Consider the following 18352-nt stretch of genomic DNA (forward strand, 5'->3'; position numbering starts at 1 on the left):
ATGGACCAACATAACTGTCCAGTGCTCCAGTATGTAGACAACCTACTGCTGGCTGAGCAGACACAAGAGGATTGTATGAAGGAACACTACTCCTCACCCTCCTATGGAAAGCTGGTTACAAGATTTTGAGGATAAAGGCCCAAATCTCTCAAGAAAAAGTCAAATACCTCTGTTTTTTACCTATCCCAAGGACATTGGCCTAGAGAATAAATGGCCTCTTTGCTCAATCCCAGTTTCATTAACCCAACACCAAGTTCAAGATTTCCAAATGGCTGCAGGTTTCTGTAGAAACTGGATACCTAACTTCTCTACCTTGGCAAAAAAACTCTTTTATGAGACTACAAAGAGGGGAGAAGAAGAAACGTCCCAACTTTGTTGGGAATGAGCCCAAAATAAGGCCTTTGAGGATATTAATTTGGCTCTCCCAATGCAGCCCAGCTTGGGACTCCCAGACATGTCGAAGCCTTTCTTGTACATACAAGCATACTGGCATTGCCATGGGGGTCCTGACGCAATGCTGGGGTTATGGCATCATCTAGTGGCACACCTCTCTAAACAACTTGACTCTGTCGCCCAGGCTGGCCACCCTACTTATAAGCACTTGTGGCCACAGCCCTTTTAATCTCAGAGGCTGAAAAACTGACTATGGGACAAGAACAGTGCCACATTCAGTACTGACATCCATGGAGTATAAGGGTCAATATCAATTAATGCCCGGATGGTCAGATACCAGGGAATGTTGTGCAAAAATCTGTACCTCCACCTGGAAGTACTGTGGACCTTAAACCACAGGACCCTACTGCCTATTTTTCAAGGTCAACCAGATTATGATTGCATTGAAGTCATGGATGAGGAATTTTCCAGATGACTGGACTTAACAGACCAGCCTCTCAAAGATCTGATGCTGAATACTTCACTGATGGTAGCAATTTTGTGGAGAGGAAGAATGCCTTGCTGGGTCCTCCACGGTGACCCTAAATTCCATCATTGAGGCAAAACCTCTGCCAAAAGGAATCTCAGCACAAAAAGCAGAACTTGTTGAGCTGACCTGAACCCTTTAGCTGTCAGCAGGGATATGTGTCAATATATATCAGACTCTAAATATGCCTTCACCACCCTCCACATGGACCGAGCTTTGTATATTTAAAAATGTACAAAGGAAAAGACAAAGTATTCAAAGAAATTCTTGAACCTTAGATGCTGTATGGGCTTTTAAAAAGGTGTGGCAGTCATGCACTGTTGGGGACATAAGAGGGGAAATACCACCATCACTTGGGAAAACTGTAAAGCAGACTGAGAGGCAAAACTCATGACCTCCAAGGCAGCAGTAGAATCAATGGCTCTGAATGGGACCTAAAATATTTACAACGTGAGAACACCTGGTTTAAAACTGAACATGAGAGCTATTTCCTGGGCAGATGAAGATTTGGAAATGGCCCCAAAGCTATTCCTGAGTCCCAAGCCTAGCTCCAGCCAAGCAGTTCCACTGGAAGACCCACATTGGCTGAATGACTCTTGAGGACACATTTGGCCAACATATTCTACATTCCCCAGCTCTCCAACATAGCTCGAGTGGCGTGCAAACTGTGTGAAACGTGCGGAAGTGACCTGTGTCAGGGACCTAATTCCTGGGGTGCAATATGTTGGGGGGGGCCCATTTGAAATTATAGTTTTGGGGGACTGGGATTGTGGCTCAGCAGTAAAGCACTCGCCTAGCACAGGCGGGACCCGGGTTCGATCCTCAGCACCACATAAAAATAAAGGCATTGTGTTGTGTCCGTCTACACCTAAAAAATAAATATTTAAAAAAATATATAGTTTTGGGCTTCACTGAGATATCTTAGGTTTGGGGTTAAGTATTTGCTAGTCTTTGTGTGTAATTTCTCAGCTGGATAGAGGCCTTCCCTACTGTCACAAAGAAGGCACATGAGTGGCCCCATTTCTCCTAAAGGAAATCATTCCTCAGCTTGGAATCCTAAACATTATGGGACTGGGTAATGGGCCAGGGTACGTGGCTGGGGTGGTACAATTGGTGGCAAAGGGGTCTCTTCTCTGGAAGTTACACACAGCATACTGTCCTCAGAGTTCTGGGAAGGTGGAGTGAATGAACCAAACTGTAAAGTTACAATTAAGCAAACTGTGTGAGGAAACCTGCCTACACTGGGACCAGGTGTTTCCCATTGCTTTGTTGAGGATTAGGTCTGTTCTTACTAGAAAGACTGGGTTCTCCCCTTAGGAGATTGTTTATGGATGCCCTCTTTCCATTATAAGGGGTATACAAGGCAATCTAAAAGTAGTAGGCAATTTTACTCTGAGGCAGCAGATGCAGGAAGATGGTATCATATAAGAAGACAGGGTCTTCTTAGAACTGAGCCCTAAGGAACACCAGTATTTACAATGACGTTTTTCAAAAGATGGGCCATGGGTTAGTTAAAATATGTACAACTATTACTTGCCTATTAGTGGCTTAAGTCAAAGAGGCTTATTAACTTTATGAAATACGAAGTCTGAAGGCAATGCCATCGTGTCAGTACACAGATTTGGCAAACCCGACTCTCTAAGGCCCAGTGTATTGACTGAGGGAAGCCTCATGATGGCCCTGGCACTGCCACAACTGAAGACAGGTGTTCAAAGCTCAAAAGGAGGAAATAGTACAAAGAGGAAAATTGGTAGAGTTCACTATTGATCTAGTCAAGTCCATCTCCACCTGGGGGTCAGATAATAGAGTCCGTTTATCATGTAAAATTCTGTACTTAAGTTCTATTTATGATTAATTAGCAGCAGCAGGATTTGGGTTGAGTGGAGAGGCTGAAAACAAAGGCAGGAGGGCAGAGGTTACTGAAGGGAATCCACCATGTGAGGAGGCCAAGAGATTACCACTTCTCAAAACGGCAGAGGGGAGGGAAGCTCTCAGGACCAAGGGTTAGCCACTCTTCTTTTTGATTGGGCTCAGGGAAATGACATTCTCAGTGTCTTCTGCCAAAAAACATGGCTTTATGTTTGGAACAGAGGTGAGAGGAGTCCAGAACACTGAGGGTTTAAGTGTAAGGGAGATGAATGAGAGAAACTATGTCTTAACAATCTGATTACATTACCCAAACTACTGTGTACACTGGGGGAAGGGACACCATCTTGTCTGATGCTGTGGCCTTCAAGTGTGATCAGTTGTGAGAAGTGAGAGGAAACTATTCCCAATGTGGAAAAGGCAGTGTTCTCTTAAGGAGCTTGCAATTGTCTCAAACCTTCTCCCTTTGATCATTTCCTGTATTTCAAGATCTAATTTAGGGTGCCATGCTAACTCTTCTGGACTCATTTAGCTGTTCCTGATGGCCAAACAGGAGGTGCAGGAATCATGTGAAAGCCTTATGTCTAGAAAGAGGGGACACTCTTCTGAGCCCTGGCATAGCAGGGACAATCACAGACACTTTGGTTCATTGATCTGGAGCTCAGCTCTGCAACAGCAGGATCCACACAGCTAAACATCAGCTCCCATCATGAACATCATTCAGACCTCAGAGAATGCTTTTTTCCACATCTCTTGCTCTTTACCTTCTGTTTTAGTCTGCTTTTTTGTTGCTGTGACCAAAAGATGTGATAAAAACATGGTTTCAGGGATCTTAGTCCATAAATGGCTGACTCCATTGCTTTGGGCCTGATGTGAGGCAGAACATCATGGTGGAAAGGTGTGGAGGAGAAAAGCTCAGGACATGACTATCGGGAAGCAGAGAGAGCTTTCACTCACCAGGGAATAAAATACATACCAGTGATCCACCTCCTTCAGCCACACCCCACCTGTCTACAATTAACACCGGATTAATCTCAATGGATTAATCCACTGATTGGGTTAAGACTCTCATAACTCAACTATTTCACCTCTAAAGTTTCTTGGATTGACTCACACACAAGTTTTTCGGGGATACCACATATCTAAACCACAATACTTTCAAAACAAGATGACTACATCCAAATACTATGGATATTTGTGATTTATTCATCTGTTAAGGTTGGAGATAGACATTGCTTTAGAATGGAGAAGGGATTGGGGCAGCAGGAGTTAGGTAACAGAAAAGATAACTTACAAAACCTCTCAGCATTAGCGCAAGATTCATGTACAAGGGAATACTGTTTTCCAGATGTGCTGAACATTTTTTTTTTTGCTTCTTTTAATGCATTAATTTTAATTCCACAGGTACTTAGATATTGGAGTAATATTTGCAAAAACTGCATATGGTGGCTGGAGAACAATTTACAATAAGAATCCTGATTCCTCATCTTTAAGTCCAGATGGGACGTGAACCAAGCATAGTACCAAATCTTCATACCACTGGATAGGTCAAGAGATTATGGGCCAGGTGTGGTGGCACACACTTATAATCCCAGCAATTTGGGAGGCCGAGACAGGAGGATTAGGAGTTCAAAGCCAGCCTCAGCAATTGAGCGAGGCCCTAAGCAATTCAGACCTGTCTCTAACTAAAATATAAAAAAGGGATGGGGATGTGGCTCATTGGTTAAGTGCCCCTGGGTTCAATCCCCAGTAGCATTATGTGATGGTGAAAATAGCCATATAAGAGGCTATATGAGATTGTTTGCATGTGACGTGAAAATCTTGCTTTTTAACCACTTAGTGTTTTGCTAAGGTAAGAAAGTTAACTTTTGTGAAATAATACTTTGATTTTTATATATTCAGATAATATATTTTTTACTAACATCTAATATCATTTTATGTATACTTACACTTTCTTAAAATAAAGAACAACACCACTTTATGCTATTGTGGACAATGCTTGCCAACCAGCTGTTATACTTTGGCATCTTTTGTTCATGTGAAAGTTCTGTGGCCCTCTGACCCTTAATTTTATAAGCTAATGAAAAAAGACACACAAAACTTGATAGCAGCATAATTCCAACTTAATATACAGAAAAGAAAATGAGCAAAGTCCCAAATCTTTACCCCCATCAAAAGGTCTCTGGACTTAATCTACTGATATTCATTTATGAAAAAAGACACATTATTAAAGATGCTAAGAGTGTTACTGAATTTCATATCAAAAGAAGAGTCTTTTTGAAAATATTTTTTAGTTGTAGTTGGACACAATGCCTTTATTTATTTTTTTAGGTGATGCTGAGGATTGAACCCAGTGCCTCGCACATGCAGACAAGCGCTGTATCGCTGAGCCACAACCCCAGCCCCTCAAAAGAAGAGTCTTTTTTTTTAAGAGTGTGTGTGTGAGAGAGACAGAGAGAGAGTGAGAGAGAATTTTTTAATATTTATTTATTTATTTATTTTGGTTTTTGGCGGACACAACATCTTTGTTGGTATGTGGTACTGAGAATCGAACCCGGGCCGCACGCATGCCAGGCGAGCGCGCTACTGCTTGAGCCACATCCCCAGCCCAAAAGAAGAGTCTTATATTGAATTTATTCCTCACAAAATTGTGCAAAATTCTATATGGATGAGTCTTTAAAAATACAGAATTTAAAAAATATATGTATATATATATTTTTAGTTGTAGATGGAGAAAATATCATATTTATTTATCTTTATGTGGTGCTGAGGCTCAAAACCAGTGCCTCATGCATGCTAGACAAGTACTCTACCACTGAGCCACAACCTCAGTCCCAAAAATATAGAAATTGTGAAGGAGATGAGAATATAGAAGGACCTTTTCTTTAGAGGCAAGAGTATTTAAATTTAGTTTCTTGGAAACCATTTCTAACTGGTTAAGAATCTCAAGAGAAAATTGTGGAAAAGAATTATTTCACACTTCTGAATCTTCTCAAACTTAATATCTGCACATCAATGACTTCAGATTTTATTTTTATTTTTTTGGGCAGTGGTGGGGATTCAACCCAGGGCCTCAGGCACACTACCAAAGTGCTCTACACTGAGCTGCATCCCCAGTCATTAGAGTTTATTACTACTATTACTTTGCTAAGCAAATATGGGATAGAGAGACACTACTTCTAAAAAAGTATGTGTGACATACAATAAGATCTGTTTACTACTTGACTGTGTTACTGGTCTGTTTTGTGTATTGGCTCAACAAGTAGATGTTGTTTTCCAACTAAAAACAACATAGAAGAGACAGTGCAGGCTCATCTGAGCAAGACCTGGGACAAAACACAGGGAGACAAAGGAAAATTTAAGAAGCTTCTCATGTTTATTATCTGATTTACATTTTACAAAGCAAAGGAAGGTGCACAAAGAGTTGTTTGACAAAGTCAAATCCCAGACATCACAAAATGGTATTTCTCTGGCTGTCCCAAACAGAGGGTACTTGTGCCTGCTCCCAGGGGTCTGTGCTCTGTGATGCAACAGCTCAGTTACAACACTGTGCTGTTGCTGTTGTACACATAGAGAACAGATCCCTGTGCAAGGGACAGCACATTAAATACTGACAGCCCTAGTTCCAGATGTCCAAAGATGTTAGAACCACCCAATACTAACTATGTACTAGAACGGTCAGAAAAAAACAAACTTTGAATACTGTGCAAAATATAAAAGAGTAGGTTTCTGTTGTGCGTCTCTAATTTATTTCCTCTCTTGCCAAAGTCTGACCATTTATGTCAAATCAAGAGCATACAGCACAAAAATGTTTAAAAAAAATGACTTTTAACAATAATCATTAACTTCTCCCTAAAGATCCATGCCTTCAGCTATTTACTTAAGATTTGAGATCTTCCTAATTCAGGAGAACTTTTAATTCTGAGCTCAAGAAAGTTATCTCTCCTACTAGATAACAGGATACTCAGAAATACCTGAGGTATTAATCACTGAAAACATTGTTGGAGGAAAAAAAAAAAAGATTGGGATTTCCTAAACTAGCACGAAATTACAGATACAGCTAACACCAGAGGAAAAAAAACACAAATAGAACCAAAGCATATAAGATAAACTGAGGAAGAACTTGCTGTGAGGCTCTAGTTCTTACTATACTTTGCAGATTCTCAGGCTGTACCAAAAATGATTTTAGTGGAAACTTCAAAAATAGCAAAACCCAGTTTTAAGATAGGATACATTTCTAGAGACAAGCATGCACCAGCATATAATTATGGTTTCTGATGACATCAGTATCAATTGAATTTTCAAAACCCAGGTCTGGTTTTCTTTAATCAGATGTTCTTATTTGATTGCTAATATACCCACTCTGCTTCCAGTGATCATTTAGGCATTGATTATAAAAAATTATGCTCAACACAGAACACTACAAAATCTAGCTTAATTTAAAGGGATTTATATAATATGCATATAAATCTGGTAATTTAACATTCTTTATTACTTCCTAACCTTATGTTTTCCTACTTCCTGATGTTGCTTTGAAATTATAAATGTCCAGGCAACAGGAAGATTACTTTCTTAGGAAACAAATAAAAAGCTTTAAGAGTTGGCTAAAGTAAGCACCCCAGAGCTACTTTACAGAGTAGAAATTCAAAAGCCATTTTTAAAAAAGTGAGTTGGAATATTTAGGAAATTCAACAATTCTGTTCTAATGCCTTACTGACTTGCCTGGAATCCTTTCTGATTGTGTGCGTGTATGCTTGCTGACATCAGCACAGCTGAGCGAAGGGGAAAGAATGGGAAGAGTTCTCTTTCCACCCTTAGTTTTTGAGGAATTTATTTAGAAAAGTTTTATTAAAAGATTCTAAAAATTATGAAAAACTCATACATTCTTACCACTGGCTATGCATGTTGGTTTTTTAATTCTTTGGAGCTTGTAGCTCTTTATATAGGGGAGGCACTTCAAAAGGAGAGAAGAAGGACCATCCCTGGCCTGGGAATAGGTGTACTAGTGGTACCACAGGAGACAGAGCAATTGAAAATTGTCTTTCAGTTAATTCAGGACAAAGCAACAAAGCAATTGCAAATTAAGCACCAGAAAGATCAAGTGATGCATCTCCTGTTTTCATGAACAAAGTCTCCTCCCCCACCTTCTCCCTATCATATTTTTCATGTAATGATATTCCAGCACCAGTCATACAAAGCCATGCCACCTGATGAGGGACAGACCTTGATCAGCAACACTCACAAAACAGAAAGACTTCTTCCCAATTCACAGGCTTTCATCACACTGCTGAATACTGAAACCTAATCTCATGGTCTCACTTTACTATTTCAGTTTGTCAAAAAAGAACCCCAGAGAAAAGAAGCTTAACTTTTCCATGATAAAGTTTGTCCTCTAATTCTATGGATACTAAGTACGAGGCAGGTATGTTTTATTAGGAAAAAAAACCCACCACCACCAACAACAAAATATAGTCTCAAAGCAAGCACCTGGGTTTTACTTCAGTTTATAATAATTTAATGTGCCTGAGAATTTTTGTGCAAATACACATCATCTTTCATGAAAAATATGCATAGCGCACTTTGGAAAAAGTTGTGGACAACTTTCCTTACAAAAAATTTTTTACGCATGTAAATATACAACATAACCTAATTCCTATTGATTGCACTTTTGGTTTAACCCTTTCTAGCCTCCAAGAAAATTTGAAAGACATGCACTTGATGTTTGTCTTTCCTGGCCACTGTATTATCCAACAAAAATATTCTAAAAACAAGTTTCCTTGGTTCCAACTTACCCATATTTTCCTTCTTAAAGAAAATCCTTCCCAACCCCTACCCACATTTTTTTGTTGTTGTTTGGATATTGTATAAAAATACAAATTTAGAAATGAGCTTTCAATTATCATTAATATGAAGGAATTTGGATGGCATTTGAGCTCACAGTGGCTCAAAGGCCTGAAAACAGGAAAAAAGGAGTCTCAACTTATGATGTAACTAAAAAGATAAAATTCCTTGTTTTGCGAATGCTATGAGCACACCATTAGATGGATGCATGATTTAACCAGACATTAGCAGAGTAACATTTGAGCATCTCGATACCATCCAAGTAACAGACCGAAATCACCACACCAACCTTTTGGAAGAGCTTTCTCTGAGTGACCGTCAAAGTTGCTCTTTTTCTCTTCCCGTCCTGCTATGCTCATCAGAAGTAAAGGTATCAGCAAGTTCAGTTTTCTGGTGTGTTCTAATACTATTGAATTTCTATTCATTTTTTATTTTCAAGACAAGAAAACTCAACTGAAAGATTGTTAAACCTTTCTTTTCTTTCTCCAAACACTCATGGTTCATTCGTTTCTACTTTCAATTTACCAGACTTCATCCACAGGGACCTCAGCCCAATCTTGTTTCCACACCTCCACTGCCCTCTCCACATTCACAACCCTTCTGCAACATTCCTTTTCTCTCAAGTCAGACCAGATTGCTTGTATCAGTGCATATCAATCCTTCATGTGCTAATCTGTACAAGGGTTCAGTTAATGATGAGTTTCAGTCCTCCTTCAGGATACTCATTTTGGGTGAGGATGTGCAAACAGGGACACCAAAGCTACCCAGCATGACTGGAAGACTCTGATTCCTTCTCAGTCCACCCATTAAGCTGCTACCGGAATTTAAATAAACAGCAGAGTCTGGTTTTTGTAGGCTGATTTCTACCTCTTGGCTTTTTCCATTCTCCTGGCTGGCAGGGGTCTTGACGACTCTGGCTATCCCTAGTCGCTTCAGCCTATCCACTAGGTTCATTTTCAACTGGCCAACATCAGGAGGGTTCCGGGAAGGTCTCAAGCCATACATTTCCTGGAGGAATGTTTCAGCTGGACGGGAGGCCAAAAAATTTTCAGAGAGATGCACTCGGGTCTCAAAGGGCAAGGGAGAGGGGCATGGTGAATGAGATGGGGAATTTGGAGGTGTGGAAGGGATAGCAAGGGCTTTTGGAAGAGGCGTGAGAAGGGGATTCTCTGAAATTGGGCTGTGGTACACTTTAGCAGAGATGCCACGCTCCTGAAGAAGTTTGGCCAAGCTCATGGTGCTACTGAAGGTTACAGTAGAATCTCGTCGGTTTGTGATGGATTCACCAATGCTGAGTCTATAGGACATGGCAGGAGAATTCATAGCTGTGTTCGATGAACTATTCCCACTACTTCCACAGGATAGCGAAGGGAATCCAGAGCTCAAAGAAAGAAGCAGGAAGAGAGTATTTAAGAATAAAACAGCAATCCCAAACTGGTGTTTAATTTTTTTTTTTTATACTGGTGATTGAACCCAAGGGCATTCTACTACTGAGCTACATATCCTGTCTTTTTTATTTTTTAGTTTGAGACAGGGTATCACTAAGTTGCAGAGGCTGGCCTTGAATTTATGATACTCCTGCCTCAGTCTCCCCAAGGAGCGGGGATTATAGGTATGTACCACTGTGCCTAGCAAATTTTCAGTTTTATATCACTGAGAAATAACAAACCTCTGACTATTCAATTCCCATTTTCCAAGAAATGTTAATTCCAAACAGTAGTAATACATGAATAATTGAGAAATAAATTTTTCTCTACATTAACTTAGAACATGTGTTTTTAGGAAGTTAGAAATAATTAAAAATTTGAAAACCATTATACTCATTCTTCTTATTTTATGCTCAGTTAAGAAGAAAAACTAAATAAGAAATCATGTACTTAAGGAAATGGTGACAGAATGGAGAGTTCTTTAGCCAATTTTCTCCTGAACAAATGTTATCAGTATTTAAAAAACTTTTACTTTATTACAAAATGCTCAGTGTATCACAATTTCAATATTTTTAAAGATTAGAAAAAAATGCAAATTTCTGTAGCACCAACTCGTATAGAAGCTAGTCAAGTAAGTTTGACTCCTTACTTGGTCAAATTAATCCAACTGAGAACCTCTGATCTGGTGCAGTCCATATTCTCTATGCCATCTCTACACTTAATAATCTTTTCTTACTGTAGATTTGCCTGTCCTTTTCCAAATTATATACTTCATATGACAGTACCAACCCAAATTAAAAGTCCCTTCAAGAACGAATTTTATAAAAATTATTTTGGTGATTGTAAGAACACTGTAGATTGGAATCATTTAAATGCTTCCATAAACAATTGATTTATTTCTATCTTATAGATATTATAAATCATAATCTTATTTCCCTGCACACTGGAAGCTAGAAAGTAAGACTCATATGCATGGATCATCTTATCTAGTATATGAGACTTTATGGTACATTTTGTGCAGTAGGTTTCATTCCTGTACCCATTTTGTACCCTTGATTCCGTTTTACATCTTCTTTCTTTTTTACTTCTAGTTAACAATATCCCTACAACAGTCAATGGGTCTCTGAAAGCTACCACAGACTCTTTTGGGAATTGGCAGGATGGAAACAACATCCAAGAGAAGCTTGTGCAGTAAATAATTTGGCTTTGCCCAGAGAGGTCTGGTCTTTGTCCTCAGCTCTTTTGGGAAGCAGTCTATAGGAACGTCTTTGGTTAGAGTGGGAGCTAGTCACAGATCTTAAGATGGGCCTGGCCACACCAAATAGTCTTAGGCTGAGGACTGGCCATGCCAGAATGACCAACAGTGTGATTTAGGGTTGAAGCTTTGGATCATACAATATCAGTTGTACTGGAGGCTGAATTCAACCATGTGGGAAATCAACCAATTATACTGATACAATGAAGCACCAGTAAAACTCTGGACACTGATGCTTGAGTCACACACTGTTACCCATTGATGCCAGGAGTGTAATGACAAGAGAATCTCCCTAATGACAAGAGATTCTTCATGTGTAGAAACCCCACAGACTCTGCCCTATACATTTCTTTATTTAGATAATTTTAACCTATGTTCTTTCTTTGTCATAAAACAAGTAAAACAGCTTTCTGTGAGTTCTAACAAATTACTAAACTTGACAGAGTTGTAGAAACCCCTTGAACTTTTATAGGTGGTGTCAGAAGTGAAGGTGGTATTGTGCAGGGCACTGGTCCCTTAAATTCTGCAGTATGGCTAACTCTGGATATAGCCTTGGCTGGGTCATTTACTAGCTGTCTGCCTTTGGACCAGTCACTTCAACTTTCAATGTCCCAGTTTCTTCATTTTAAACAATATATACTCACTTATCCTGTTTACTTCAAAGAGTTAAAATGGGGCTGGGGATATAGCTCAGTTGGTAGAGTGCTTGCCTTGCATGCACAAGGCCCTGGGTTCAATCCCCAGTACCACAAAAAAAAAAAAAAAAAAACAAAAAGAGTTAAAATGATCAAATGAGAAAATAAAATGTGAAAATAGTCTAAAGACAAATTATACAAAACATTACTTAAAATTCTGGGAATTAAAATGAAGGTAATTTTATAAAGAAATTTATGTGAGGCGCCAGATTTCCCAGGCCCTCTTACCTAGGGGTAACCTGAGTGATATCAGAGGGATGTAATATCCTACAGGTGGTGAAGGTGAATGTCGAGTTCGTGCATGACAGACACTTTCCTGGGTTTGAGGTTGAAACTGAAATGAGATTTTTCAGGGAGCCAAACACAAAATTGAAAGACTAGGTTAATATTATAAGAAGCTCATCATTATTTATTAATATTAAAGCATTTATCATCTGCTTTTTGTAGTAAAAATCCCCAAATATGGAAATAAAATAAAAAGATTGCATGCACAAATATTAACTGGTTAGTATTTAGCTTAATCCTTCAAAACTTTAAAACTGTAAATAAAAAGGCATAAAAATAGTTTAGCAATGAGAGAAAAATACACTCTGAAAAAAAATACATTAAAAAATCAACATCTAGTCATCTAAATTACTTCTGTGATTTTCAAAGTGTGGTCAAAGCTGCTTTTAAAGTAATGCTATGATAGGGAATTTTTCTTTTTGATGGGATTGACTTTTGCACTGTTGGTGCAAAGGCAATGGTGGGTAAAACTGCTGGCTCTTTAGTACAAATCAAGGCAATGTCTCCAAACTATACTTTTTTCATTCTCATGCACTCATAGTAACAGAAAAAAAAAAAAAAGCCAGATTTAGCTAAGAATGCCCTTGATGAAGTGGTAAAATTCTTTACTAAATCTTGAATCTTGTCCCATAAATCTTAATGCCATGCAATAAAATGAAGTATGGGTTAGTACTTCTGTTGCACATCAAGGTAATGATTATCTAGAAGAAAAAGCATTTGTGCAGATGAGTTGAAATTTTGCCAGGAAGCCACATTTTCACTTGAAAGAATAAGAGGTAAGCTATAGTTAGTCTTGGGTATCTGGAAGGCATTTTTCTCCAAAACGAATGAAATGAACCTACTCCTTCAAAAGAAATAACAATAATATTTTCTGCCATTGACAAAATTGTAGGTTTCAAATAAAAATCAGAGTTTTGGAAAACTTGTATCTACCACTAGAGAGCTTGAAAGTTTCTTAATATTTCTACATGTTTATGTGAGGCTGCAATTTTTTTTGTATTGCTCAATCAAAACAACATACTGTGAAAGACTGAATGTAGATACTGATAATGAGAATTCCACTACCTTCTGTTAATTTAGAAACTAAAGACTTGTAAAACTGTTAAAAAAAAAATTTATTACTTCTTAAAAAAAAAGCAGGTAATTATTTTTAAGTGATTTAATATTTTTAAAAAATCTCTTACTTCTGCCAGTTGTTTTCTAACAGCAAATATCAACTGATGTAACACAACCCTCATAGAAACACTGTCTTGAATTCTCAACAATTTTTAACAGATACTGAGACCAAAAGGTATGCAAACCTTTTGCAAACTGACTGAATTGATCTATCTCTGCCCAATCCATGAAGGCATGGCTGAGATAAAGTAGAGAGAATTAGAATGTCACTAGTGCCACAGATATGCATTATCTTAAATCCAATACTGAATACATTCCTGTGAGATTTGAGCAGAGGAAGCCAGTTGATCAGTCAGAATGCAAAAGCTACTGGTTACTAGGCCATGTTCAACCAAGCACTCTTCTTACCTGCAACTGGTCCAACTGTTGAAGAAATGGGTGGTAGGAAGATCCCTGTTACTGGTTTGGATACTGCAGGTTTCTGCTCCATATGAAGAGGCTGCTGAACCTGAAAAGTGATGCCCTCCTCTTCATCCTCTTCTAAATCTGAGATGTGATAGACGGCACCTTTGGGCAACTGGGTAAAGCCTTTAGTAATGACACCTGGTCGTGGATCAAGAATAGTTCCCAAGTTTGGTTGAGCAAGCTGCTGCCAGTGATGTAGAGTTTGTGATCCTGAATGTACAAGCCAAGGGAAAAGAGAGGCATCTTAAATCTTGAAACAGAAGTTAAAATTATGTGTGCAATAGTAATAATGATAGTAATAAAACTACTTATTGATCTTAATATTTTGTTAATAAGCTTGGCAAATTAAAATTCTCTGTGAAAGACTGATAAGACATTGGGGGTGTAATAATCGATTTCAAAAGTCAACTTTAAAAAGGACAATTAGCGGGGTATGGTGGCACACTCCTGTAATCCCTGCGGCTCGGGAGGCTGAGTTAGGATCGAAAGTTCAAAGCCAGCCTTGGCAAAAGCAAGGCACTAAGCAACTCAGTGAGACCCTGGCTCTAAATAAAATACAAAATAGGTCTGGGAGAGTGGCTCAGTGGTTGGGTGCCCCTGAGTTCAATCCCCGGTATCCCCTCCAAAATAAATAAATAAATAAATTTTATAAAAGGATATTTAAAGAAGGAGAGGGGAAAAAAATCCAAGAAGACATTCTTAATGGGAATCAGGATGCTGAAGCAGTGAGGAAAAGGATGGGATGTACCTGAGAGGTGGGCTGTGTTTTCCCTGGTGATAAAAATCAATACTCCCCTGGCCTGGAACAGGGCTTATAAACTTGGAAGCCAAAAGCCAGGCTCCTAGGTTGGGAGATAAGTTGAGTTTTCAGTAATTTCTTTATGTATTTCCCCATCTTGCTCATGATTCTCTCTCCTCTGGGTTCCCAGGAAGAAAATGAAAATGAAAATGATAAAAAGGATACATTCTCTTGGTTCTAGTGTATGGGTCCCTGGTGAACACTCATCCCAAGCACCTGCACCAGATGCAGCATCTAATTATGTCACTACCGTCATTTCATCCTAAGAATGACAACTCTGACAAATGCCTACATCAAACTAAGTTATGGAACCTTTGAGTTGAGGGATCCTTATAGGTTAACTACCCCAAATTTTGTTTAATGCATAATTCTTGTATAATAATGGTTATGATAATGGTAGAGTCTCATTTGAGAACTGCCAATATTCCATAAAACAAAGAAATTTATTTTGAATTCAAGTACTACCTTAGAATAAAAACTGAACTGAAACAGAAATTTAAAAAAAAAAAATGCAGGCATACAAACCCCAAAGTAATTATTGTTCCTGGATATAGAGTTCTTTTTCGAATAGGAAGATGGACATGAGGTATCATCTCCAGTTCATTTTCATTTTTCATTCCATGGAAACTGCTATTAATGACAGTCCTTAGCAAAGGACAGGAAAAGATTCCTCCTCCTCCCCCCTCATATTTATATTAAAAATATCAGAAAAGAACTGATGGACGATGACTTAGAGAACGCTGATCTCATTTACTAATTTTCCACAAAACACATAATGCCCTATCAGCCAAACAGTGAGATTTGAAAATATATCTTCCACACACAGTGCTCTTATAGTTACAACAGAATCTCAAGTCCAGGGAAAGGAAAGTCCAAATGCTGCCTAGTTTGGACAGAGCCCTTACTGACTTATTACCTTCAAGGGGCTTGACGATTTGTAATTTTTCTGGCATAAAGCCTCGAAGGCAACTGGCACTGCTGAGGTCTGTGATCTCTGACTGGTCGGTGCAAACAGATGCAAGGCTCTCTGTGGGAGTGTCATAACCACTAACCCCCTCTTTTTGGTCAGCTAGAACCCGGATCTTCCGTTCCCACTCTTCAGCAAAGAACTGCTTCTCACTTAAGTAGTTCTGTCGACGCAGGCTGAGGCGATGTAGTGCTGTAGCCAAATCACTGTCTTCTGAAGGTTCTGGCTGGCTCACCGACTGAGAGCTCCTGCAGGAAAATCAAATTCACTGATCAGATCATAAAGTCATGATCTCTCCTTCCTATAAGGGTGAACATTTAAGAGACTGATTTTAAAAGGGAGGTATTCTCATAGAATATCTGGAGTACAATAACAACAAATCCAAATCACCAGCAATACTTACTAAATGTCATTTTTACAGATATTTCAAATTACTTTAGAGAGGCAAAACATATATTTTATTGTTATGTTGTGTTCGTCAATTTTTCTATTTGATTTATGAAGCTATAGATATGTCCATCTATATATTCAGGTAGTCAGAAAAGGAAATATCACATTTTACTGAATCTACCCATTGATTATAAGAGGTATCATTATTTTAAGTAATATGATAAAAGAGAACATGCTATCCATTAAATGACATGTCATTAGTTGAAAAACAACAGTTTAAAAATATGAAATTATGAAAAAATTTCCTTTGGGCTGTGAATGTTGCAAAATATTTAAAAGATAATAAGATTTGTATAATACTGAATTTTCATAGTTCTCTGGTGCACATTTTTTTACACTTTTCAACATTGGAAAATTAGAAATTATTTTACAAATGACATCAAAGGAAAGATTATACTTGCTTAGTAACTGTGTGAATTCACATAGATCTGTTTCAGAGCTTCTCCTAAGACAACCAAATAACAAGGGACACACCATGCTCATGACAGACCAAGCAACACAAATGAAACCTTGTGTGACGGATTTCTGCATTAGGTAAGATTTTCCCAAAGTGCCATATACTCATGTTTCAAAGGTTTCCAGTTGACTTTTTCTAATAAAGCTGCTTAGCTTCTAATTATATGTAATTTAAAGAACTGAATTAATGAAAAGAAGGAAAATAATTTGAGTTTAAACAAGTAAGAAATCAGAAGCAACCTGGAACTTCACCATATGTACTTAAATTCATTCTTTATCAAAGCACCAAAGTGGTTGAGATTATAAACATGGAATAGGAGAAAATGTCATCTGATGCATTTATAACACTGACCAAATTGATTTGAACAAATCGACTTTGAACATGAAGATTTAGACTTATAAGAAGTGAAAAATTTTGAAGTAAAATGCAAACTCTATTTTGAACACACATTTTCACTCAAAAACATTGATGAAATTGATAATATCCTACATATAATGTAGGACATCAAAACTGAATGAGAATCGAGTGTTATAGAACCTTTATGGAATAGAATAGAGGAGTGCTGGAATACTCAGTATATGTATCTGGTATGCCAATGCCACAGAAATGCAGAATCACTGCTGTCATCTGTTTCTTACCCTGGAGCCTCCTCTGAGTTGCTCCCTGGGTTTGGGAGTGTTTTGTCCTCTGTTTGCTGTACACCAGACTCAAAAGGTTTTGCTGTCATGATGACACTTGAACGGTTTGAGCCTGGGATGGGTAGCAGAGCTGGAAATGGGACAGAGCGGCCCCGTGTGTCATTTGCAACCTTGACAGTATCAAACACCCGTTTCTGTTGGGCTCTGTCAAAAAATGAAGCATTCGTTACTATTTCTGCCATCCACTAGGGTGTTTAGCAGAGTCTTGAATGTACAGTTCATTAGAAATAAAGCCACCCTGAACAGTTTCTAAAGTTTAGAGACTTTAGTTCTTAGAAGAACTCTCAGTTTAATTCTTTGTTTAGTTTTTAGTAGAAAATAAATTTTAAGAACAAAAAAATTCTCTTAAGTCAGTATAATGAAGGAAAAAAAATGAATAGTAAGAAGATTTACTATTGAATTTCATAATAGTTACCACTTTGGATTGTGGCTTCTTTTTTCCCCTTTAGTGCTGGTGGCTGAACCCAGGGCCTTGCACATACTAGGCTGAGCAACATCCTCAGACCTGTGGCTTCTGTTTAATGTCCATTCCAGTGGTTGAGATCACCTTGTGATCTGTACTTACTTTTGCTTAAAGAGAGATTCCTCATCCAAACTCAACTTTTTACGCATGGTCCCCTCAATCTCAGCTGCCAAAGATTCCTGAAAAAAAAGAGTATGTGCTCCCTAAAGTGAACATGGCCCTTAAATTAATCAACAGATTTTCAAGCAGCCTATATTTTTGGTGTTGTTATAATAAAAGAAAACACAAGAAAATAGTCACAAGCTAAAACTCAGGGTGAATAAAAAGAGACACTGTAAAAATAAAACATTTGAACAAGAACCAACTATCTTTTCATGAAATATTTTTATAAGAAAGCAATGGGAATTATGATAAACAGAAAATATTACACAAGCAAATATACAAAAACAAAAAGGTCTGAAAGACCATAAGCCAAGAACCGTGATTCTCTGCAACAATTACTTCTTGTTTTCTGTAATTTCTAACTTATCCATATCATACATGTATAAATTTTTGTAACATTAGAAAAATCATTAAGAAATTAAGTAAGTTATTTCTTCCACTGGTCAGAGATGAGGATTCAAGTAGCATGGTTGACATGCTCAGTAAT

The 18352-nt window shown here is 38.1% G+C and overlaps 1 protein-coding gene and 1 non-coding gene across 10 annotated transcripts in view; one reads left to right on the forward strand and one right to left on the reverse strand.

The window, feature by feature from the left end:
* Positions 1 to 6138: 6138 nt before the first annotated feature.
* The window catches only part of Trak2 (trafficking kinesin protein 2), a 63760-nt gene continuing 51546 nt past the window's right edge, over positions 6139 to 18352 (reverse strand). For all 9 annotated transcript variants that reach the window (XM_078017854.1, XM_078017853.1, XM_078017852.1 and 6 more), the window contains 6 exons: positions 17806 to 17882; positions 17181 to 17384; positions 15585 to 15883; positions 13813 to 14079; positions 12232 to 12337; positions 6139 to 10007 (listed from right to left, as the gene is read on the reverse strand). In XM_078017854.1, coding sequence (XP_077873980.1) covers positions 9329 to 10007; positions 12232 to 12337; positions 13813 to 14079; positions 15585 to 15883; positions 17181 to 17384; positions 17806 to 17882 — 1632 coding nt within the window. In that variant the 3' untranslated portion in view covers positions 6139 to 9328. The remainder of the gene's footprint in view (positions 10008 to 12231; positions 12338 to 13812; positions 14080 to 15584; positions 15884 to 17180; positions 17385 to 17805; positions 17883 to 18352) is intronic.
* On the forward strand, positions 11987 to 12060 carry Trnaa-ugc (transfer RNA alanine (anticodon UGC)). Its single transcript has one exon. It is a non-coding gene; the product is annotated as a tRNA-Ala (tRNA).

The sequence above is a fragment of the Ictidomys tridecemlineatus genome, chromosome 7, assembly GCF_052094955.1.
Source record: "Ictidomys tridecemlineatus isolate mIctTri1 chromosome 7, mIctTri1.hap1, whole genome shotgun sequence".
NCBI classification, from domain to species: Eukaryota; Metazoa; Chordata; class Mammalia; order Rodentia; family Sciuridae; genus Ictidomys; species Ictidomys tridecemlineatus.